A 25,800-nucleotide genomic window follows, 5' to 3' on the forward strand; every position below is an offset into this window, starting at 1 on the left:
TGTGTGTGTGTGTGTGTTTGTTTGTTTAACAGTCTGACATGTGGCAGCAGCTACTCATTAACCAGGAGACTCTGTATCAATTAACAAAACACTGAAATTCTGGACAAAATATCAGAGACAAAGTTCGTGACAACAGAGCAGGTGGCAACCTCCGGGTCTGAAAAGAGAAGCCTTTGCATAAGTGTCTTGCATTCCTTCTCATGATCATCAGGGGGCGACTCCTCTGGTTTAAAAACAAGTCCAATTGTATAGAAGTCTTTGAGAAAATGACTCTACTTCTCTACTACTACTCCACTTGATATGACTCTGCTAACTGCCACCTGCAAAAGTTCTGTGACAACTCTGCAATCGTCAGCCTCATTTCTGTCGGTGATGACAGGGATTACAGAGAACTGAACCAGGACTTTATAGGACGGTGCCAGCGGAACCGCCTCCAGATCAACTCTGGTAAAACCAAAGAGCTGGTGGTGGACTTCCGCCGGGGTAAACGCTCTCCTCCGGTACCAGTGAACATCCAGGGAACGGACATTGAGATCGTGAGATCTTACAAGTACCTGGGTGTTCACTTGAACAATGAAGTGGACTGATCACTGTGCAGCTCCTTCAGCTCCTTCAGCCACCGGCTGATTCACCCCCGGTGTGATACAAGGGCGTCAGATACAAGGGCGTCTAGGTCCGGATCCGGACCACGGTCCGCCAGTTCGTGACCCCTGACCTAGATACTGCGCCACCGCTCAGCCTTGCTTCCAAATTTGTCCAGTGGCGGTATTGCAACCACAAATCTGCTGGCAGCCCATAGACCACTACTGTAAAAGAGACTTAAGTAAAACTGTTGAAAAGGCCCCTCCAACTATGACATCATCACAAGTTTAAGTTTGTGGGCAGAGCAGGAACTCATATACTTATACGGATATTCAGTGGACTGCAAATCCTGGAAGTAAACCCGGAAGATAGAAAAGTTTTTTGGCATACATTCCAGGTTAGAAATTCTCATTGGACTGAAGGTGCCATCTTAAGGTCCAGTATCCAGTTCTCTTTTACATCCATGGTTTGGATGTGTACATGAGATTTGACAAGAAAAATATAGAACAATGCAAACCAAATATTGTGATATCAAAATGTAGGTGCAGTTTTACAGAAACAATTTGAAGATTTCTGCCCACAAACAAAGTTCCAGCTGTTCTTATTCCAGACCATAACAACACAGAAGTTACATCCAAAGTGTTTAGTCTAGAAACACAAACGCCTGGTAAATAGTTCTCAAGCTGGGAGATTCACTCCTGACTTGACACATTCTAAGACTAAAGTAGACTGTGGGATGCTGTCTCAGAGCTCAGGGAGTAGAGAGTAACTGGACCCTCCATTTGGAATATTTATCACAGATACACATTTTAGTATTGTATTCAAGTCATCCCTACTCCAATAGTCTTTCAGGGTTTGGGGCTCCTTCTACCGGAGATCATTTCCTCTCGCTCATTCAGACACATTTCACTCATCAAATCCAACGCTATTCTTTTGACACATGCACTCATCAATCACGCTGCCAGTAGAATCCACCTTTTCTTCTTACCAATACAACCTGTACTGTGTTTTAACCAGTGGTGGGGCGACAGGGCCAGCACAGCCTTCTCTGCTGACTAGACACTGACAGAATCCCAAAGTTAGAGCTATTTTATAATTTAATTAGTTTTCATAAATACACTACATGTATTCTAAATATTTTTTCCATTATCTTATTTTCTCATTGCACAGCTCCTGTCTTCCTCGGTTGCGCTGCTTCCAGCACAGCTTGTTTTCAGCCTGCAGACTCACAAGTGAATGGGGACGATATTGTTGATTGTCATCGTCTTAAACCAATCAGATCTTTAGTTTGACATGTTGGGCGTATTCTCTGATGTGCCAGACCCTTCTAGCTGGCATACAAGTACGTCAGCATTAACGTGCGGCTTGTTTAGTCCCTGGGCTAGCGTGACTGTTGTGAAGTTAGCTAGCAGAATTTTGTAGTGGTAAGAGTTCAAGTTTAAAGATATGTAACACGTGACATTACATTTTTTGTGTTTTGACATGTTGGGTGGTGACATTCCCAATATCTGCTGCCTCTGTCGAGCGGACATTTTTAGCCCTCAAGCGCATTAAAACATATTCAAGAAATACAACTGAGGAGGCTCGACTGTCTTCACTGGCGTCCATGAATCCAGAAGGACTTCTTACTGGAACTGAACCGATGTTCTGTACAACCGTGTCACGAACTCTTTGTTAACAAAGAAAGGAGGATGCACTTTGTCTTTAAGTGAACAGCAGCTTTGGTCAGTGAAGTGCTTTTGTGTTTTACATCTGCAGTAGCGTTACTGTGTTCATTTGTCTATGATGTTGTTTTTATGATCTGGTTAATATTGTTCCCTCTGATGTGAAGAATAATTGAATGGTGCTCTTGAGTGTGTGGTGGAATAAGTGTTTTTCGCGACGCAGTGTTTGCTGGAATGTGCAGAGGCCTGTTGAATTGTGTTATTTGGGTTTTATGTTATTCTACCTGCTTTGTGGTCATATAAATATATGTGACGGGTTCTTGTGAGTTTGTTGTTGTCATTGTGTTAATTACATTGATTTGGACTATATGCTATCCCGTTACTGACAAAGCATCCCGTTATGCTGCGTAATAGTAATAGACCGGCATCTTTCATAGTTTTGCACGTATTCATGCATCTGAAATCTGCAGTTAGTGTATTTGTATTTGTGGCTTCATGTAAAATGTTGCAGTGTTATGTGAATATGCGGTTTTCACACAAAACAGATAATAACCGTAGCTTTGGCGTCATAATGAGGTTATTAGGAGGTGATTCAACTGTAGTAGGACAGCACTGAAGGCCAGGTTTAAAACACTGGCTAACATGCATGTGATTGAGTAATTTACAGAGATTATTAGAAAGAAATGGTTTGCATGGTGGTGTAGTGGCTAGCGCTGTCGCCTCATAATCAGCGTGGGTTCTGTCCGGTTTCTCCTGCTTCCTCCCACAGTCCAAAGACATGCAGCAGTTCTTGTGGTAGCACATCTTGTGTTGCATTTACTGAGCAGTTCCCACATTTTGTTCCAGGTAAAATGTAATGTAAAGTAATGTTGTGCCCCGATATACAAATGAAAGCCTTGTGGTGGTCATCCTCCCATTCATTACTTTATTATACCACATATGTGGTGTGTTAAAAGATCATTGGCGCTATGAGAGCTGAAAGACACTAAACACAAGAAATAATGTGAACACAATGTTATTTTTCGAATTTATTTATGAAAAAATATATTTCTTCATTCTGACTGAGACAACAGGAACATTAACATAGACATATATATACACAATTCTCTTTCATAAATACAAAATTATTTACAAAAGGCTAAATGAAATAGAAAAACTATCTTCTGGAGGATATGTACACATTGCATTGTTTTCTTAAATTAACGAAGATAGTACAAAGACACGACTACACATATTTTTGGTATCATAAGGAGTAAAAAAAGAACAAATTAAAAAACAACTCTCTTTGGAGCCCTTTACTGTTTACCCCTTTTTTTGCAACTATAAATACAAAAACCCTGATCTGTGACTGACAGGTTGAGCCGTGGGAATGTTGCAGAAAAGCTTGTGTCGTTACTGTCTTCCTGTTTACTTGTAGTGGCAGCAGTGGTTAATGAAGGCAGCATGAGGGAGAAAAGGCAGCAACTTTCTTTTTGATTCATAGAAAAATAAACTTTGAAAATGTACTATAACAGGAAAAACACAAGTATGTATCACAGGAAGACAACGGTAAAATTGTTTTGATTTGTAAGACGAATCCAGCTTGGCTGGACCTTCATCCAGCCTGAGACGTGTTTACCTTTTCCTTTCTATCTCATCTCAAAGGTAGATTATCACTTTCATGATTATCATGAAACATGTAGGGAACATCTGGTTGTTGATAAAGGTACAAAGTCTCCTTGATTGAGCCAAAACATAATTTAGACTGGGATTAGAATCAGGGATATGAATAGTACATATGATGGGTTCAGAAATACATCACCAGTCGAAAGGACTCCAGTGGATTTGAATGAGGTTTTCTGGGCTCATAAAGACACAGTTTGAACACAAGATACAAATAAAAAACCCTCTGCATCCTGGGTCCTGTTGCAGTTTCCCATAAAAAGAGGCACTTCAGAGTTTGTTTCTTTTGTACAGGCCACCATGTGATTCTTCAACAAAAAATTAAATATAAAGGACGGAGCGAAAAATGGTCCAGTTCATCTTTCAAAAGGAAAATGTTCAGGTTGTTTGATGCAAAATAAACAATCCGTGTCCCGTTGCCATCAGCAGGTACTCTGACGATTTGATTGACACATCATACTGTGAGGTTATACGGGAAACGCAGAGCTAAGGCACCGACACTTCCAATTATTTTAGTCCTCTCAACCACATTTGATCTAAAGAAGAGTCAGATATACGAACAGAAATATTATATTAAGATTTAAAGTATAAAAAAAGATAAATCGTGCAAATGACGCCAGATATTCGCTCTTCCTCTTTTCTCTCCTTTGTTGTTCTTCCTTTCTTAACAGATTAATTGTCATCCGTACATTGTCAATATTGAAGCAGAAAATAATGAAAAAAATAAATCCTTTCTTTTAGTTTCTTTCTGTTGAGCAGCAGAAATAAATATTAAATAAAATAAAGTGTGTCGAATAGATCCTCTAGGTGAAAACCTTTCAAGCCTTCAGCGTAAAAGTTCCCCGGCAGTCTGAAAACTGGAGGTTATACCTGAGGATGAGACAGATTTACAACAGTTAGTCAGCATCGATGGCATGGCTTCTTCTGGGTCCCACAAAATAAACCATTTATAAAACAGGATGATGCATCTGGAATAAGACTGACTTCCTACAAACAGTTGAAAATATGAGCTCTTCCCCAATATGGAGCAGATAAACTGCCACATAGGACTTTAAATGAAGCTGCTGAATCACTTGACCACAGAAACAAATGAAACGATTTTGAAAGTTTGTGAAGTTTGTCATATCACAACATTCTTACTTCTTTTCTACAAGTCATGTCATGTTGTTTAGTAGTCTTTTTTTAACAAACAGAACCCTTTTTAAACCATATTGTTTATTTCATATTACTGATTAGTTTTGATTTGCATTATTGTTTTTTATTTGCATCAATTACTTAAAATGAAGTCTGACGTGTTATTCCAACTATATGTGTAAATATCTAGAGGTTAACTCAGCAACATCTTTCAGTATCTAAAGTCATAAAACCCTTAGTCTGACAATATTAGCAATATTATCAGACCACTGTAAACTTGGCTAACAGTGTCAGCTACGCAACAAACACCATACTGATTTATTACTGCACGGCTGTATGCAGTGCACAATAACTACTATTTCTGGTATTGTCTGATTTAACCATCGTCTACATTTGAATAGATTTAAATATTCAATTTAAAATCAAACTTTTGATAAGAGACCTGGTGTGATTTATTTCGGTTTATTTTTTAAGAATCTTATTCTTATGGTGAATATTTACTGTACGTTTTGAATCAGTTGTGTCATACTTTCTAACAATCATTCGAAGTGTGCCAAACCAGAGGTGTGATGAGCCTCTTAAGACCAAATATGAAACACAAACATGCACTCTGCATATTTGTGTCTGTAGATGTGTCCTCACCTCAGTGGCAAACACACACTGCTCCATCTGCTCCGGGATGATGAACACTGGCTGATACAGGCTGTCCTTGATGGACGAGTCACACTTCTTACTGTTAGAGAGTAAGAGAGAGAGAGCGGGTTGGTACAGCGGCAATAACCAAAGATGTAAACAGAAATACTTTGTGGAGGAGTACGAACACTGGAGTGATCAGATGACAGGCAAACGTGCTGCGACTTGTCTTCACAGAACAGACGAGATTTCAGGGAAGGAAATATTAAAAAGGACGACAACATGAACAGACACAATGAGAACCATTAAAACCATCATGGGGTTCTTACAGGTCAAACTTGTTCCTGGCCCGGCGCTGCTCGTCGTTCGCCAGGTTACAGTCGGCCATTTTGTTTTTAAAGATGGTCATGTTGTCGCCACCGTTCTCCACCAGTGCTGCATCCTTATTGGACACTTTAAGTTGCCCCCCCGGGATGAGGAAGGCCTCCTTCTCTCTCAGGATACACAGTGGTGCTCCTGGCAAGCTCCCGTTGTAGGGCCCCCCCCCACCGATCACCGCGTTGCGGTTGTTCACCGTCTCCAGGTCGTTCTTCACCGACGTGGTAATGCCCGTTAGCTCCCTGCCCCAGCGGAGCTGACGCAGAATGTGGATGGCGGCGAAAACCAGCAGGGTCAGCGTCACCAGGCCGAGGGCAACGGCGGCAATCAGAGCAGAAGGGGTGTCGCCGTTCCCCGGCGGTCTTGTGGTCGGCCTGCCGACGGAATACTCGCAGCGTGCGCCCATGAAGCCCGGTGGACACTGGCACACGGGGCCGGTAAAGTGGGTGTAACACGCGCCGCCGTTGTCGCAGGGGAACTGGTCGCAGGGGCTGGTGCGCATGGAGCAGTCCTTGCTGGTGAAGCCGAGTGTGCACGTGCAGGTGAAGTCGTTGACGCCGTCAACGCACGTGCCCGCGTTGCGGCAGGGGTTGCCGGCGCAGTCGTCGACGTTGGTCTCGCAGCGAGAGCCGGTGAAGCCGGCGCGACAGCGACACATGATGCGCTTACCGAGGTCCAGACACTGAGCGCCTGCAGAGAGGAAGACACGGGAAGGTTTTTAGTGAAAACACACCTGGAAGACAGACGGTTACCAACTGTCGGAGCAAAGTGATGGAAAGGGACAGATCTGATCACATTATCCAAAGATGTACAGTCTGTTTACCCTGTTATAGGTCTGGTTCAGGGGAATCAAATCAAGACAAATTATTTGTTACGTGCATTGTTTGTGCAAGATAGAGCTCCACAATAAATCACTAAAACACAACAATGGAAACGAGATAATATCCACCTAATAAAATGATAAACTGTAGTAAAATGTATCAGTAACAAGTAAAAGAAAATAAATGTGGTCAGAGAAAGGGGTAGATTAAAAGAATACATGTTTTGTTTTCCCTGTTAAGTATCTAGACCAGCAAGTATCTCACACAAATTCCAAGGAAGAAACAAAGTAGCTGGAAGAAATATGGTGCTGACAAGCTGGGGAGTAAAGCATACTCCATATTAAAAAGTGATTGTTAGCTTGTGGTGAAATGCAGGAATGTGGAATATTTATTTTTAAATAAATATGATTTCAGTGCCCATCAATGTGGACAATATTACTCAGTGACACAAAGATATTAAAGGGTGAATCATGTGCATATCTGCTAAATGATGCATTATGTGTCTCTGCCAGCCTGAACAGACTCATTACAGACTTCATTTATAGTGGAATCAAGTGCATCAAAAACTGTGTTTCTGTTTGAAAAATGCCAAAGTCACGTGCCGATTACATTTGTAATGCCCAACGAAGGTAAGAGTTAAGATAAGTAATGTTGGATTAAACAAAAAGTTATTTTTCTTTGGGTTTTACAAGAGGTTGTTGATTGCAAACACATTGAATAATTCACAATCTTCAAAGCATTTTAATCCTCTATGCATTACAAAGACAAGAAGAAGAGGATTCATAACAAAGGACTCCATCTGGACAGAGCCGAGACAGGAGAGCAGGAAGAAACCACGCGTATTACAACATTTCCTCCCAGCTCATCAGGACAGAAATGTGTGAGTGATTAGAAACATCCTGAGGAGATGTTTTCCACCGTATGTAGGGTTTACCGTAAAATACTTGTCAATTAGGACTAGGATTTACTGACTCTTTCTTCATTGTTGCGATTATTCTTTTAAATCTTGCAAACCACCACCATCTGTTTAGCATGTACTGAAGTCCAGAAATGGACTTCTGGAGACGTTTAAATGGGACTTGTAGAGTCGATTTAGGGCCAAACACTGAAGCTCAAACTACAGGCTGAACACTGTTAGACAGACTCAGCTCCACATTTGGTTGCTCTGTGCGGTCGATGTGTTGCAACACTGCAAAAAAACAACAACCACTCAGCAGTTATGAGGGTCGTGTTTCTCTCGCCGTCGGGCTCACTGAGAGCCAGGAATGATTGCAGATCACAGATAAGCAGGCAGCGGTTTCTACACGCTAATGAGGACCTGAGGGACAACTGAATGCTGAACTGGGACCTTCAGAGATTACAACTCTATGTTAATTGTAACATTCAGTGATGAAGTTTTTTTTTGTGATGCCAGCTCTGTCCGTGGAGCCGTCTGATCCTGATTATCTGTTTGACCCAACTGGATGATGAGAACAGGTGGCTGAACAAAGTCTGCATCCTTTTACGTGACTAAAACTTGCTTTTTTGAAATCCTGTGAGTAACTAATATAAAATAAAATCTACTAATAATATCTGTCCTTCCTGATGAAGACACAGCACAAAGTTGTAAAAACATCCCCATTCTTTAAGTTTTAACTTAAAGCATTTCTGCTCTGTTTAAAATCCTGTTGACTGCAACTCCTTCACAGTTAACTGTTGGACATTTTCCAAACCATATTCTCTTTCACAATGCTGTGAAAATCAACCTGCAGAGACTCGCAGCCTGTTGCTGATAGCTGATCCATCACAATAAATGTTATGCTGGATTTTTGTTGTTGCCAAAACAACAAAATCTTTTCGAGTTATCTGAATTTCGATCTGCACGGTGCTTTTCATGAGCTGGGGAGAAAAGCCGACGTCCTAGACAACTAGGAGCATTCTTCAGGTTAGAAAACTAAAGCCACTACAACAATGCAGCACGGATGATTTGAGAAGGATAACACCGGACTGAGAGTTTGCATATTTTAAACCGATAAAATCGGCACAGTGTTGACTATGATGGATCATCACTCTGCAGCAAGTTTCAAGCCTCTGCAAGGTGATGAAACAAACAAAGTGAAAGTAATGGTTGCCTGGAAGAAAGGAATCAATCTTAAAGCGGAATGTGTGTTTTGGAAAATGTTCAGGGGCGACATAAAGAGAAGGTAATTGTAGTTAATGAGGTAAACATGCATACACAGGGTACACATACAGTTGGCATGCCACAGTGAGGTGCAACGGGCTACGTGATCTTGTAAAACTGTTTTGGCACACAACAGGAGCAGGCATTTCAAGATTTCAAGTCAGCCCGGCGCTGACTGCTGTATCAGGCTGAAAAACGCTGCCAGCGCTGGATTCCTGCCAGAGACGAGTGCAACCAGGTAGAGAGAGACAGAAACAAGCTTGTTTACGACGGCAACAATGAGGACGAACATGTTCGGGTAGTCAGACAGAAGAAGATAAGACGGAGACAAGAGGCTCCTACGTGACAATCGAGGAGTTTATCTGCCCTCTGACACACACAGAAATATCTGATGTGAGGCTTTAAACCAAAACATCACGAGTCCATCTCTGCATATAATCACTTGTGTCAATTTGAAACAATTATCAATGCAAGTGAATCAGGACGGAATTAGAGCTGACCATTTGAGTTCCAACTTTAAGCAAGAAATATAAAAATCTATGCCCACAGGCTAATAATTTGGGTCATGTCCCTTTAATAAATGTCCATCATTCTTCGTCAGCTAAAACATGAACTCAGTTCAGTTGCTCGTATCCAGCGTCGGAAATACACGAGCGCAAAGGGCAAAACTGCCCCTAAGAAATATCATGTTGCCCCTGATATCACTAGGAGAGGGGCAAAGACTGCCCCCATAATTTCCTCTAATAATAATGATAATTTAATGAACTTGTCAAAAACGTTCTCAGATTGGAGTGAGACGAGGAGAAAAGGTGATGTGGTGGTCTTCGCAATAACACATCTTTGATATGACGTGTCTAGTCTTGGCCAATCAGCGTTCAGATGTGTACAGCGTCTTCATTTCTCTCCGTTAAAGTTTAAGTTCCGTTATGTTCCGTTACCGTTCAGACTTGCTGGGTTAAGTTAACGTCCACTGCATGCGGAACTTTGTCGACTGTTAACGTTCGTCATTATCGCGATTTAGGAGGAAAAAACGTAACTTATGAAACATGCAGCCCCCCGTGTTCCGCTTCAGTTCACACGGTCACTTGTTAACGTTAACGGATCTGGTTGCAGGTTGTTGTTTTTAAACTCAAAGTAGAATGAGGCGAATTCGTCGTCATAACTTTTATGACCACGATAATGAGGCCCAGATACTGATGAGATGATGAGGTCAAAGAGCTTCAGGAAGAGGAGGCTGTTTGTGTAGCGCAGCTTGACGCGGGGCTGAGGTGTGAGTGGAGCTGGGCCTGGATAAAGGTGGAGGTCTAAACAGACGTGAAGGGAGAGCAGTACAGCTTCCCGCTGTACTGCAGCCGTTTTAAATACATTGATAAGGCAGGGTATGCTAAATGCAGCCTCTGCTCCAAATAGATAAACTACAGCAACAAGGGCTCACGTGTCCTCTCATCACACTGACAGACATGTTCACTGTAATGACCACAGCCAGTGTAACAACAGTCCCACGAGCCTGTACCTTAATTTCAGCGGGTTGCTAATGCAGAGGTGTGTAAAGATTACAGCTATTATTTTACTCTTGATAAATTACCTTAGCCAGAGTAGATTATCATTTTCATTTAAATAACTGAACTGGATTGAATGCATATTAAATGCTAATAGAAGATAGGCCACAATTCTAACAGCTTCACAGTAACAGTGGAAGTTAATATGAGGCCGTACAGTAACAGGGTTCAATGAATACTAATCACTTTATTTTGTATAGGCGATGGTACTCTTGCTATCTTTGTTTTTATATGACTAAAAAATGAGATCTCAGTCTCAATGGATTTTGTCGAAATAAAGGTTATTAATAATAAACCTGAATGCTACATTTTAAAGCTCATATTTAAGATAAAATTATCCCGTGTAACCCCCCCCCCCCCCCTATGCCTTTTATTGTGTTTTGTCTGTCCTATCTGTATTTCCTGTACTAGGTAGGTACAACATGATTAAAGGTAACAAAAAATCAATCAACATAATATGTTATAATTATAAAAAAGAAAGAAAAAAGTTATAATTGTTAATAGTTGTTCAAAAAATGTAATAATAACAATAAATAACAACAAAGAAATAAGAATAAAATTGAATATGATTGTCTGATTTATGTTTTCTGTTTGTTTTTCGTTCAAAAAATCGAAGAAAACACTTTTATAGATTATAATATTGTATTTTATGTTTATATGTTGTTGTATTTGTTTTGTTTTTTGATACTATATGGACTCATGAGTCTGAAATAAAAGTTGATTATACTTTGAATCTGTAGACTACTGCCTAATAGTCTCATTATTGCCATTTGATGACAATTGCTCATATACTGGTAGCCTAAATAAGTATATTTATTATTTTGAACAAAGGTTAAATGTTATTTCACAAGTTTCAAAAAGTGCCGCCAATTTATTTTAAATGCCCCTGGATTTCAGTCAGTGGGGGCAACAATTGCCCCCTTAAAAAATATGTAAATTTCCTACCCTGCTTGTATCCCCTCTAGTGGTGCAACGTATCATAAAACTCACGGTTCGGATCGGATCACTGGTCAGATCACAGGTCGGATCACTGGTCGGATCACAGGTCGGATCACAGGTCGGATCACTGGTCGGATCACTGGTCGGATCACTGGTCGGATCACTGGTCGGATCACTGGTCGGATCACTGGTCGGATCACTGATCGTATCACAGGTCGGATCAATGGTCGGATCAATGGTCGGATCACTGGTCGGATCACAGGTCGGATCACAGGTCGGATCAGTGATCGGATCACAGGTCGGATGACAGGTCGGATGACAGGTCGGATCAGTGATCGGATCAGTGATCGGATCACAGGTCGGATGACAGGTCGGATCAGTGATCGGATCACAGGTCGGATCACAGGTCGGATCACAGGTCGGATCAGTGATCGGATCACAGGTCGGATCACAGGTCGGATCAGTGATCGGATCACAGGTCGGATCACTGATCGGATCACGGGTCGGATCACGGGTCGGATCACTGATCCGATCACGGGTCGGATCACAGGTCGGATCACAGGTCGGTTCAGCTCAAAAGGAAAAATGGAGCAAAGAAAACGTTTACAAATATAACCTGATCACTTTCTTTTGCCGCTGATACTAATTTCAGAACATTGATGATATTTGCAAATACAGATCCCTTTGTTGCTTGATAGTAGCAGCTGGTCTACACGGCTCCAGACTATGTATTTTTTGCCATCTGCCCAAAAATCATTCCAACTGCAAGTCAGTGTAAACCACCAAAAATCCTACTTCTTACTTTGTTATAGTAATTTATAGTGTTTTTTCTTCATAAAAACACACAATTCAAGTAGTAAAGAAATGAAAGATTGTATTTTATTGATTAAAACATATCTTGTCATTAGTAGTTGTGATGACGTATTATAAGCTGCTTATAGTGTAAACAGCTCATAATTCATCTCTAATATCTATTTATGTTATGAAAACATCTCCTTCAAACAACTGGATTTATTCAAGTTTCTCATCAACACTACATCTTACAGATCACATCATGATAACGTTATAATTTACCTTCACTCAATACTCATTTTCACTGAACAGAGCCTGAACGCATCATAATATAACCGAATGGAACCTTTGTTCGTTAGCTGTTAGCGGTGCTGCTAACTTTACTATATCTGTCAGTTCAAACACTGACTGGTTGTTTACAATGTAACATTATCGGAGACTAGAGAAACATACATGATGTCCTGAGCTCATATTTTACTCAACATTGGCAGATAACGATCATCAGTAAAACTTTATTCACACTGTGATGGTTAATGTTAAACTGTGTCATTAATCAGCGGTTCACATGTGTGCCGAACCGTGAGCGGGATCCGTACGGATCAAGGATTGACAACGATCCATTACACCACTAACTTCTCCGTACCAATCTGGCAACACAGAAACATTGAATAGTGTACCGACAGAACTTCCTCCTGAACAAAGTCATTAATAATATTAATGCGTGTGTTTATGTTCAGGATGCTTGAGCCAGCTTTGCTTTCTCAAAAAGTTGTTTATAAATAAATGCATTGCCGTTTGAAATGATTGTGTTTTCAGTTTTTGTACATTTTAGATGTACAATAATGCTTGCAGATGGGTTATAAATATACTGCACAGGTGCTATTGAGGACAAAAACAATGATAAGATAAATTATTAATGGAAGCCACACAGTTTTGGAGATAATATATCTGTGGAGTACAGAGTTTTCCCACTGACACAAAGGTCATCTGCTCCAACTCACTCGTCCTTGTTATTATCAGTGGCCTTTAAACCAAGGCAATCACTATCCTTTTATATTATCATGATCATTCGTTATTAATTACTGCTACAACAGATGATGTGCCTGTTAGCTGTGACAGCAACCTACAGCACAACATTTCTACAGAAAGTGCCCTTAACAAAACAATAAAAACAGCACTGAATCTAAAAGAAACTGCTTCAGTAAGCAATTTTGATCATTTATGATGAATTAGTTAGGAAGTCTAAGTTATTATAAAATAACAATAAATCAAACGAAGTTCAAATATACGACCATTTCACAGACCATCTTTCTTAAAGAAGATGTGCTTTCATTCTATCTGTATGTTACTATATTAGAGTTCATTTTTAGTATTTAGTTAGTATTAAGACTGCACTGCATCCTGAGCTTCGATACTAATGCAAACAGTTCCTCTGTCTTTTAGACGTTGCCAAAGTGTTTGTATGAAGAGTTTTTCCACTGGGATAGTCTTGAATTTACCTTCAGCCTGTGTTTACTGCCCTGCAGTATCAATGATGGTGTTCCACAGAGCTCAACTCTTGGGCCACTTATCTTGTATAACGTCGCCAGTAACTATTTGTCGATATGCAGATGACACATAACTGTAAATATGTGCTTCCCCTGATGATGCCAGCTCACTAAATCATTTAGGTTCCTTTAGGATCAAATATGGAACGTATTGCAAACCCAACAGTGTACAATCATCTCTGAGTTTGAGCCATGAGAGAAAAATATTCTGTAGTACACTAAGAACATGTTGTCACTCTTAAGAAAGAAAACTGCACCCTCTATCTATTTTAGAAACAATAAGAAAAGACCACAAATGCCTGTTTTAGTCCAACAAGTAATTCAAGTTTTACTGTCATGTCAAGTAGTTTGTGAAGATCCTAAAACACAAATTCTGTGGTTGTTCCCTTTGAATAAACCCCTTTGTGGTGGCATCATTTAATCATTATACCAGCTTGTTCTTCTATAGTTTGACATCGGTATATAAATGAGTGATCTACCCTTCATGATATAAAGGCATTCAACCAAGCTCATCACACAGATGCAACAAAAAAAACGCAATAAAGGCAACACACTGAAGGGTTGTTGAAGCATCAGGTGGTTTAAAAAAAACCGAATGGTGCAAGGAAATCCAAGTATGTACACTCATACACACACGTTGGTATGCTTGACCAACTGTAAAAAAACAAAAAAGTCCAACATGTCATGGTGCGTTCACACCAAACTAATTATTCGCGCGAGTAGATTACATACAATGTCTATGCACAGACGCGATGAGAATGGCGCAGCGCGAATTTGCGATGGCACGACGCGATTGACGCAAATTTGCGTCAAACGCCAAATCACCCCAAACGCGTGAGTTGAAATTTTTCAACTTCGCCGAAATATTCACGTTACACCCCGGCGCGATAGCCTATCAGCGTTGAGTTGCTTCCCCTGTCATCACTGACTTCCTGCCGTTGTTGAATCAGGAAATAAATACTGTAGCCATCTGTGTTCACCCAGAGCTCTACGATACCTTATAATTATATCAATAGAGACCGGACCAAACTATGTGTATAAATGTGTGCGTGTAAACCATATGGTACAAACAATGAATAGATTCTGCCGTATTTACGTCTAGATGACGTTATTCTGAGTGTTGGTGGAGCCGCTACAATGTTAGCATAGCCTAGCATATCCGAGCTCCATTGAGAAGACAAGTAGCCTATAAATCAGCATCATTACGTAGTTATTTCAGAGTCCCTTTTTGTCGGAGAAGACAAGTACAAATCGGCATCATTACGTAGTTATTTCGGAGTCCCTTTTTGTCGGTTTGTTGCCGTTAAATCACAGCCAAATCTGTTTATTTTGTCTTCATACAGCTGTAGTAAACAGCGACGTGTGGCTTGCTAGACATTTAAATAAAATCCACGGAGCTCCTCTGAACAATATTATGAACCAGACATGACGGCGTTTAGTTTCCCGGGATATCTGTGACTTCCACAACACGTACTAAGCAGAAATAGAGGTTATTTTTTCCACGGTTAATGGCGGACAGTTGAACGGCTTTCAGGGTGATAAGCCACGCCCCCTCTCCGGCGCGATCCGCGTGATTCACGCGAATGAACACAAATAGTCCCCTGCGAGACCGGCGGCGCGAATGACGTGAATTCGCGCCGCGTTTGGTGTGAACGCAGCATCAGACTTCACATAATCCTCCGTCTCTTTTACTGTTGTTCCCTGATGGTGTACCGTGACAATTCAAATATATAAGTAAAAACAGGACAAAAATGATCTTGTAAACAACCATCCACCACAAGCTACAAGGCAAAACAGCCCAAATCTTTAGATCAAAATCCGGAGCCGCTTCCCTGGGACTGATTACAGGAAGTGGTTGAACGCTGAACTTCTAGAAAGGCCCCAACTATCAGAGTCGTACCAGCCGTCTCCATTGAGCTCCAGAACTTGTTTGGTAGTTTTTTTCTTTTTACTCACAAATGAAAGGTTTTGCTGTTGCTTTGTGGCTTCTGTAAAAATGCAACTTAGCTGGCAAATACTGAAAAGGCGGTTCCAAAAAAAACACAATACACAATATGTGCCCCATGTTGTTAACCAGGTGCAGCATTCAGCTTAGTTGTGTAAGCACAGGCTCAGTCCCACAAACAGGTTCCTTTTGGCCTCATTGACGAACAAATGAAATGCAGGAAATGATGTCACAGATTTCCTCCCAGACTAAAGGAAGACAGACTGGATTTGGGGGTTTGGTGCAGCTGGTTCATGATGCCACTTTTGCATTATGTTCTTGCAAAAGTGATAAAATCTGCGGCTCTGCAAACTTTGCAGTTTTTGTTGTCATCGCAACCAGCATGAGCACGCCTGAGTTTATGAATTTAGTATTTTGCATTGACTAACAGTTGTGCATGTTTGTTTCTGCTATAGCTCACAGAGCTTCTTTGAGTGTTCACTTATCTTTTCACTTTCATAAACTCTGCAGGAAAGGTTCATACCGTTAGCGCAGGGGTTGCTACTGCATCTATCGATCCTCTTCTCGCAGTTGGAGCCCGTATACCCGGGCGGGCAGCGGCAGCTGTACCCGCCAGCCACGTTTTCGTAGCAGGTTCCTCCGTTAAAACACGGCCCGTCTGCGCATGTCATGGCGCTGATCTCGCAGTTCTTCCCATAGAAGCCCTGAGGGCACTCGCACGAATAATCGTTCTCCAAATCCTGGTGGAAAGACGGGAGGAGAAAACAGGGTGAGGAGGTGAAGATCTCTCCGCTCTCTTGTATCGTGCTTTTATTTAGTTTCCTAATGTTTCTGTATTTGTTCGGTAGTTGTTAAACGCTAAATGATTAAGACATGAAGAAAGATAATCTAGGAGTTCTGTAGGCTGATTGAACAAAACCTTGTTGAGTTCAGTGAAGATGAGTGTAAAACTACAGCGTCATCAGATCCGGTGAGTTGACTTACTTTGCAGCTGCCGCCGTTCTTGCAGGGGTTGCTGTCGCACTCGTTGGTCTCGATCTCGCAGTTCTTGCCAGTGAACCCGGGCCTGCAGGTGCACGTGTAGCTGCCCTGGCCGGTGTTGGTGCACGAAGCATCGTTCTGGCACGGCTTGTGGTTGGTGCAGTAGTTCAGGTCTGGGGTTTAGACACAGGACGAGAGTAACAGAAAGCTTTGGTTAAAGAACCAACTGAAGCAGAGTCAACTACAAGAGGAAAAAAACACCTTTTTCTGTAAACATGAGCCACAAATGTCTTTACATGGTATTAATTAAGATTTAAATTCCTTTTCCTGTAAGTTATCAAGACATTTATGAAGATAAAGGCTTACTATGTATACTAAATACTTTAGGGAGACTTCACTCCCCTTTTAAATGATTTCAGAATAAAGGAAAAGAAGCAGGTGGTCAAACAGTAGATAATGTTCATATCATTGAATGGTGGTACATACAATTCTTTGCAAAAATCTTCTAGCAAAAAGTTTTTTGGTAAGTAGGGCAAACATTCTCGAGCAATACTTTACTAAGATGAGAAAACTATAACACAATACTGTAGACGGTATTTTGTCTCAAGAAATGGAGACGATCTGTTTGCAGGGAAAGGAGGGAGTTTGGTGCAGGTTGTGTAAAACATAAATCTCTGATTTGGTTTTGAGGATTCTAAATGTCAAAACTTGACTTTGCCTGTTCGAGAGTCAAATAAGAAGATTATTTTGGGTGAAACTGCCAAATACATGCTGCAAGGTGACCACTACTAAAGCTTTTCACCGCTATACTTTGCAACCACAGTCTGCAAGGTGGTCCCAAACCTCGGGGAAAAAACCCATCTGAATATCCAAAGTTCTTCTTGTCCAGCTTACATGGACATATGATGGTTTTTCAAGATTTGAAAAAGGATCAGTTTGCTGGTCCAGGTTCCCAGATGTGCAGAGCCGGATATCCCGACTGCCTTAAACATCATCAGAACATCTGAACTCTTGACAGAATGTAAAAATGAACCTTGTAACCTTTTATCACACAGACTCAAACTAAGACGTGAACATAAACTTTTAAAACAATCAGCAGTTTTTTGTGTCTTCTGGTCCATCTCCAGATAGTTTATTTGTATTTCAAAGAATAGTTGAATCTGTGGTGGCTCTTGGCTATTTTTAGGAGGCATATGCTGCAGAACATAACTGATGCCAATCAAGACAGATCTATTAAGAATTACAATATGGGTATGGCTAGAGATTTGTTGGCATTTTAATTTAACGTTTGAGGTTAAAAGGATTCTAGCATTACACCGTTACACCAGTGTTGGTGTTTTTTTTGCGTGACGATCAAATGAAGTGAAACAGATCAGATCGGGTGGTTTTGAGAAGCTCCTTTTTTCTTTTTTGCTCATATGCGAACGATAAACAGCTTTATATTAAAGTAAAAACCTGCACACAATATGGTTATAGAATCTATAAATGTGTGATGCATTTTATGTTGAAAACTAACAACACAACTTTTTTATTCTGTCAACTATCTTACACTGCACAGACTTTTCCATCTGCACACACTGTTACGGCTTACTTTTACCCTGTTTATCTTTCAGTTACTTAATCATTTATGAACTAATATCATAATAAAGCTGCAATGCACTGCTACAGATGAGTAAAATAACACAATTGCAATGTGGGAATGAAACCAAGTAATGGAATAGTTCACAGATTAACCCAACCCAAACTCTCCCAGCTCACTGTGCCCGCCTCCACCTGTCAGTGGATCACTAACTTCCTGACTGATAGGACGCAGCAGGTGAGGCTGGGAAAAATCACATCCAGCACCCGGACCATCAGCACTGGCGCCCCCCAGGGATGTGGTCTCTCCCCACTGCTCTTCTCCCTCTACACCAACGACTGCACCTCAGAGGACCCAACGGTCAAACTCCTGAAGTTCACAGACAACACAACGGTCATCGGCCTCATCAGGGACGGTGATGAGTCTGCGTACAGGCGGGAGGTTGAACAGCGGGTCCTCTGGTGTGGTCAGAACAACCTGGAGCTGAAGAAGCTCAAGACTGTGGAGATGATAGTGGACTTCAGGAGGAGCCCCCCAACACTGCCCCCCCCTCGCCATACACAACAACACTGTATCCGCTGTGGAGACCTTCAAGTTTCTGGGATCCACAATCTCCCAGGACCTGAAGTGGGCTCCCAACATCGACACCATCAGGAGCTGCTGATCCTGTTTTACTCAGCCATCATCCAGTCTATTATCTGTTCCTCTATCACTGTGTGGTTCGGATCGGCCACCAAACAGGACAGAAACAGAATGCAACGGATTGTTAGGTCTGCAGAGAGGATCATTGGTTCCAGCCTGCCCTCCATCCTGGACTTGTTCACCTCCAGAGTCAGGAAACGGGCTGGAAAGATCTCTGCAGACCCCTCACACCCTGGACACAAGCTGTTCCAACTCCTCCCCTCTGGTAGGCGCTACAGGGCTCTGTACGCCAAGACCACAAGACACAGGAACAGCTTCTTTCCACTGGCCATCGCTCTCATGAACAATAAATAAGTTATACTGCACTACCTCTGTTTGCACTGTTACCACCACTTGCACTATCACCTCAATTCCATTGCCATTGTTTATAGGTTTATGTGTGTGTGTATATATATATATATATATATATATATATATATATATATATATATATATATATATATATATATATATATATGTACACTCTTTCCTTTGGATATATATTTATACTTATATTGTATATTGCTGTTAAATGTTTATACCTACATCTACTTTTTCTTGCTGCCCTTCTTATTCTTTATATATATATTTTGTTGTTGTTTATTATCAATTTGTGTTTGTACATTGAGAGCGGAGTGGAAACCGGAGTCAAATTCCATGTATGCGTAAGCACACATGGCCAATAAAGCTGATTCTGATTCTGTTTCTGATCAAACCGAAGGGAGGAAAAACGATTGTGTGAAAATGTGACTTTGGAGTTCTTTTTTTTATAAGAATGTCTGACAAAGCTTTCCCACACACAGCTTTTACTTCTCAGACCACAAGTTCATCAACATTAGCAGGCAATAAATGTAATAAATACATGATGAGAAATAATTTCCAAGAAATAAACAGAAAATGGACCAAGGAGAGGATGTTCAAAAAAGATGTAAAACACATGAGTTAAAAACATGCAAAGAAAACAATAGGATCCTTTACAAGCCCTTTTAGTCATTAACATTTGAATGAATATTAATTAATTAATGTTATCTGGAACTCAAAGCCCAATTATGACAAAAGACCAGAGAACATCTGGAGTCTAATCCATATTGATAGTTTGAAGGCTGGCTAGTTACGAGGTGAACTGAGGTCAGTTTGTAGGTGGTTACGTGTGTGATTTAGCAGCGTAACTTGAATGCTAAAATGCTTCTTTTGTGTCCTAAAACTGACATGTGTGTGTTTTTTGGGGTGAGCCGGTGGATGAACCAGCAACCCACCTTGGTCACAGTACAGGCCTCCCCATCCCTCCTGGCAGTTGCACTGCCACGGCTGCTGGCAGGTCCCGTGGAGGCAGCCAGGGTGTCGGGCGCACTCGTCGCAGCGCTCGCCCTGCCAGCCCTGCCGGCACACACACTCCCCAGGAGACTCGCAGAAGCCGTGCTCCACGCTGCACCCCGCTGCACAGATGGCTGATGGGAGGAGGAGAGGGAACGCAGGGAGGGAAGTCAAAGGAAGAGAGGGAAAGGGAGAAAGGGGGAGGAAACAAGAGAGAATATTACTATGAGTGCATGTGTGTCTCATGTTCTTCGTTCCAATCACAAAACAACCCCCCTCCCCTCTCAGGGCCACACACACACCTTCAAGTGCTTGTTAAGTACTGAACGAAGCAGCTGGCCCACACAACAAAAGCAACACATGCCATCTCTTTTCACGCACGGCAGCGCACATTAAGCTCCAGCGCATGTCCCTGTTAAAACGTGCAGACCGGGGGCCGAACGGGGCCCGACTGTTGAGCTAAAAACAAAAGGAGCAGACCCCAGAGCCAACACACACACACACACAGGAACAAAACTGAATCTCTAAGATCTTTTTTTTGTCGTCCACAGCCACCAGGAGAAGCAATGGCGTTGCCAACTGCTTGACTTAACAATTTCAAGGCCATTGGACAAAAAAAATTAAGCACCAAGGGTCCCATCCCCCCCCCCCCCCCCCCCCCCCCCACACACACACACACACACACACACACCACCACCCTCCCTCCCAATCTGAAGAAACGTTAGGATAAAAAAAGGAGGGGGAGGAGAGTAAGAGGGGTCACAATGCTGTTCAAGAAAGAAACACTTTACAGACACTTTTGGCTCTATTGCCCTATTGAACTCAACGCTGAACCCCTTCTCAAAACTTTCTATACAAACTTTACAACTTCCTACTAAGTAACATTGCAATTAGAAATGAAAGTCTTAAACTCATTGCTGAGCTCCACAGACAATACGTCCCTACAGGAATATTATAGGACTGTTTACAAATATCCAAGAGATATTATGGCACATAAAAAATGTTTCAGTATCATACAGTCAATTTCATTTCACTATTAGGCAATGAAGTAGGGCTGAGCGGTATACCGGTTCAAAACCAGTATACCGGTTTCAATTTCCCGTACGATATGAATTTTTCATATAACATCATACCGGTGCACAGCCGAAACAACTTCTGTTGCTCTTCAACAGGCAGCAAAATATATTGTTCGCCGCCAGGAGTGCTACGGACGGAGCTAGTTGTCTTACCTGTATTGAGAGGGAACCCTACTCATGGTTTTCTTTTTAACGTTATAACAACAATTATTATAACAACAATTAACAACCCACAACTAACGCTCTTTAACAGGGCAAAACACCACGACACAAGAGTTTGTGACAGATAAACAATTTGCAGCACTAATAATTGTACATTTATCAAATTTCTCCGCCGAATGCATGCTGGGTAACAACAGTCTGGGTAACAACAGTCTGCTAACCGCTGGGAGCTAACAGCTCTGTTGTGCCAGTAACGTTACATTAAAGAACAGAAAAGAGCGATGCAGGATGAACAAAGACTGAACAACAAAAGGTATTTAGGTCAGACACATATGCAACGCTGATTACCGTAATATGTTGGGTATTTGTTCTAAATGTACGTTGATACATGGAGGGATTTAGGACCCAGTAGGTGAAGGAAATCGGAGGTGAAGGAAACAGGAAGTGACGGAAGACACGCCACACAAACAGCTGTTCACTGCCAGTTGACCCGACGTTCTTCTGTTAGTTTACAGCGTTAATTAATTAATGCATTAAGCCAGTGGCGGGCCGTCCTACAATGACGTCAGCATTACATGCCGCTCAGTGTCCATGTACAGGCTCTGCCGCGAGGTGCAGAGTGTGCTGTGATTGGTCAGTGGGCGAGCACGTGACTATCGTGAAACAAAACTTAACAGCCAGCAGAGGCTGATGGGTAGTGAATCACATCACGTGATGCAGCTCAGTCAATCAAATATGGACATTCTGACCAGAGTAAGATGTACCAGACAACATGACAGAGGAGACTGAGACGAGGAAAGACACTGCAGAGCAGTACGTTCAACGTTCAAGTTGTGAAAGTAAAATCCGATGATAATCTCTTTGGGGTGCGCCTTATCATTAAGGAATGACGGTGGATCCCACAGCCAGACCAGCTGAGAACATTATATTTTCCTGAATTTGGGCTTCTGCATTTTCTAAATGATCAAGCATTATTCAAATGACCCCTACATAGTTACAGCCTTAAAAAAATGAATAGAAGCTGTAGCGCTGTAATGTGGTTATAAGGTGGTATTTCAGCTGCAGGACAGCAGTGAAGGCCACTAAGGCGGAAAAAAATACCGTGACATGGATTTTTGGTCATACCGCCCAGCCCTACGATGAAGACACACATTTAACCCGTAATGTACTTTTACAACAACAGGGTGATGCCTTTAAGGACCATTCAGGTGTTTCTGAGGCAGGTTTTATCCCATTTAGTTGGAGTTTATTCCTTTTATCTCATGTGTTTTAAGTGCATGAGATTTGAGCTGTTGAAAAACGCTGAATTCCCAAATAAGTAAAAGCTAGCGTGGCTGTGACTGAGACCTTGTTGTTGGGTTACATGGAGCAGTGAGAGGTCAGTATGAACACCTACGGTCAGAGCAGTACTCGCTCCTCCAGCCCTCCAAGCAGCGGCGGTCCCCGTTGTCGTTGCAGGTGTAGTGGCCGAAGGTGTCATTGCGGGGTCGGCAGTAGGAGGAGCAGGCCTCACCGTGGTAGTGCTCGTTGCACACCACGTGGTACGAGTAGCGGAGCTCGCTCTGGTTGCCAAAGTGCACGTCCTGCGACCACTCCTCATCGACGGTCAGCCTGCGGCGGGATGCCAGCCGGCTGATGAGGTTGTTCTGGTTTTCTGGATGAGCGAGGGAAGAGAGGAGAGAACTTTATGGTGCGTGTCGGATAACTGAGGACTTATTCTAAAATAAATAATAACCTGAAAATAAGTTAAGACAGCTCAAATAACACATAATTTCTCTCATATCCTATCGTCTTCCTGTGGGGAGTAAATGTTTGTCTGTAATGAGTTTACCATGTAATAACCGACTCCAACGGTGATCTTAAGTCAGTTTTATATTGACTTTACAGCAGTGTGTTAAAAATCTGTTATGGCAAGTTTATAATATTTACAGATGTTTAACATCTACTGTGTTAGAAGATCAAATATAATAAGAGTATTTACTCTTCAAACATGGACTCCTGCATTACAGTTGTTGTTGTTCTTGTTGTTTATTCATCAAACCTCAACACTCTCCTCTCTATTGGCTGCTCTGTGAGTTTTTTCAGGGGGAAACAACGCCGCCCTGTGGTGAAGCAGCAGCAGTTACCTGTAGACTCCAGACCCGAAGACTCCGCGTTCCACGCTTCGATGATCAGAGAGAAAGTCCCCTGAATGAGTTGGAGAGGATCGATTAATCGAGAGATCCGTCATGTCATCGACGATTGCTAATGTTTAATCCTGCAGTACATACAACTTGTTGCGTTCGTGGTTCAACCTCTAAATGTTTCATTTTGAAAGTGAAAGGCATACTCAAGAAGCTGGAAACGTTGCTTATTCAGGCGACGAAGGCTCTGAATGTAAATAGTTAAACATTTAAATATAGATGTGTTTTATAAGGAATGTCGTGAAACACGTGGACTACTGGACGACTTAAAGTGTTAAAGTGATTCTGAATTTTGAAGACAAACCGTGGGATTTGTGTCACCTACCGGCCACTTGAAGTGGAACGGCACCCTGATGGGCGCGCTCCCGGAGATGGATTTGGAGTCCGCGCCGAATATCTCGGTGAGCGCGGTTCCGTACGTGCACGGCGGCTCCGGGTTGATAACGTCCTGCGAGTGCTTGAGGCACACGCGGAAAAAGATCTGGCAGTCCCGGGACTGGAAGCGACAGACACTGCGGGCGCTGGTGAAGGAGTTGATCTTCAGCTCGAAGACCCCGGAGGAGACGGCCTGATGAGGGGCAGAGGGGGGAAGAGAAGGGTCGGATACAGAGAGCGAAATAAATCATCACCATTATACAAAGAAAATAACAGGTACATGTTAATGATAATGTACAAAACAAGTGAGCACAGACAGTACGTTCACTGCTGCAAACGCTGAAAAACGGTCAACAATAAAGTTATTATTCCCGCATATATCTATTATATTTGTGACTTCAGACTGTCTGTACTGCATCATTCACCAGCTACACATCCATGAATATGTGATATTAAAACGGAAGTAAAATCAGGTCCAGGGCAAATAAAGTAAAACTGTAAAAGTTGCTCGGTGCGCTGCGCGTAATGACGCACGTCTTCAAACATGCCCGCGTCCCCACAGCGGCTCCTAAAAGCTGGAAAACACGAGCTGAATTCCAGCGGGTGCGCTGTCAGTGCTACTCACCGTCTGCGCTGATACAAGCAGCAGGAGACACGACAGTAACGGCCGCGACATGGCGTGTAGGCACGGAGCGTCCGGGTCAGAAAGCTCCGGAGGTCCAAGGTGGAGGATAGTGAAAAGCGTAAAATCCACACGGGTCCGTGAAACGGAGCGGAAGAAATAAAAAAGTCAAGACGCTCTGGGAAGAAATAAAAAAATATAAGGGTTAAAAGTCAGAGTGGCAGCCAAGTGTGCGTGTTGGCGGGCTGGATGGAGAGAAAAAAAATAAAAGATATGGAGAAGAGATCCGCTTTGCTGCTGAACTCTGGACTGTGCCAGCTGCGGTTGCACCTCCTGCTTTATACCGAGGAGGAGGAGGAGGAGGAGGAGGAGGAGGAGGAGGAGGAGGAGTGAGAGGAGGAGGGGGCCGCACTGCAAAAGATATCCACCTGCAGAACAAGTCCTCGTGTGCTGCTGAGGTGACTCACTGAACTCGGTTCATTCAAAGCGAAACTTTCCCTCTGTTCTCCCCCGTCAATCAATCAGCGGGTGGAGCTTCCGGACCGACGGGCGGAGTGACGGCACGAATTACCGCTGAGACGCAACATCAGGTGAGCCGATTCTCATCAGCGCTGAGAGCGGTGGTGTGTTATCTCGCCTGGCTTCGACCTGCGAAGACGTGAACCGTTAATTCATATATATGTGATATGTATTTGCTGCAGCCAGTTTGAAGTATCTGTGATTGGCAGTTGCTTTCCGTCCTGTGACTGGTGAGTGGTGTTTCTTTCAGTGTGGAGTGCTAAGGAGTCTTGCGTGGTGGTGGTGGTGGTGGAGGGGGGGGGGGCAGTAGGGCCCCTGCTTTGATTCGCTGTCACCGCCGAGGAGACAATTACAGCGGGGCAATAGAACAAACTGTCAGGCGGCAGCTGCAGCAGCCTGAGCGGCCAAACGCTCCTTTTACTGCCTCCCCCCGGTCAACCGGAGAGCGCTCACAGGCGCGCTCTCTCTGTCTCTCACGCACACACCCACGA

The 25,800-nt window shown here is 42.5% G+C and overlaps 1 protein-coding gene across 1 annotated transcript; it reads right to left on the reverse strand.

The window, feature by feature from the left end:
• Nucleotides 1-4,669: 4,669 nt before the first annotated feature.
• Nucleotides 4,670-24,927, reverse strand: dlc (deltaC). The gene is made up of 10 exons (XM_079272571.1): nt 24,794-24,927; nt 24,119-24,361; nt 23,737-23,797; nt 23,007-23,264; nt 20,315-20,506; nt 16,802-16,971; nt 16,341-16,557; nt 6,005-6,743; nt 5,685-5,775; nt 4,670-4,778 (listed from the first exon to the last, which is right to left on the reverse strand). Exons 1-10 carry the CDS (start codon nt 24,842-24,844, stop codon nt 4,773-4,775), a joined length of 2,028 nt encoding a protein of 675 aa, XP_079128697.1. The 5' UTR covers nt 24,845-24,927; the 3' UTR covers nt 4,670-4,772.
• Nucleotides 24,928-25,800: the final 873 nt, after the last annotated feature.

This window comes from Melanostigma gelatinosum, assembly GCF_949748355.1.
Source record: "Melanostigma gelatinosum genome assembly, chromosome: 7".
Taxonomy (NCBI): Eukaryota; Metazoa; Chordata; class Actinopteri; order Perciformes; family Zoarcidae; genus Melanostigma; species Melanostigma gelatinosum.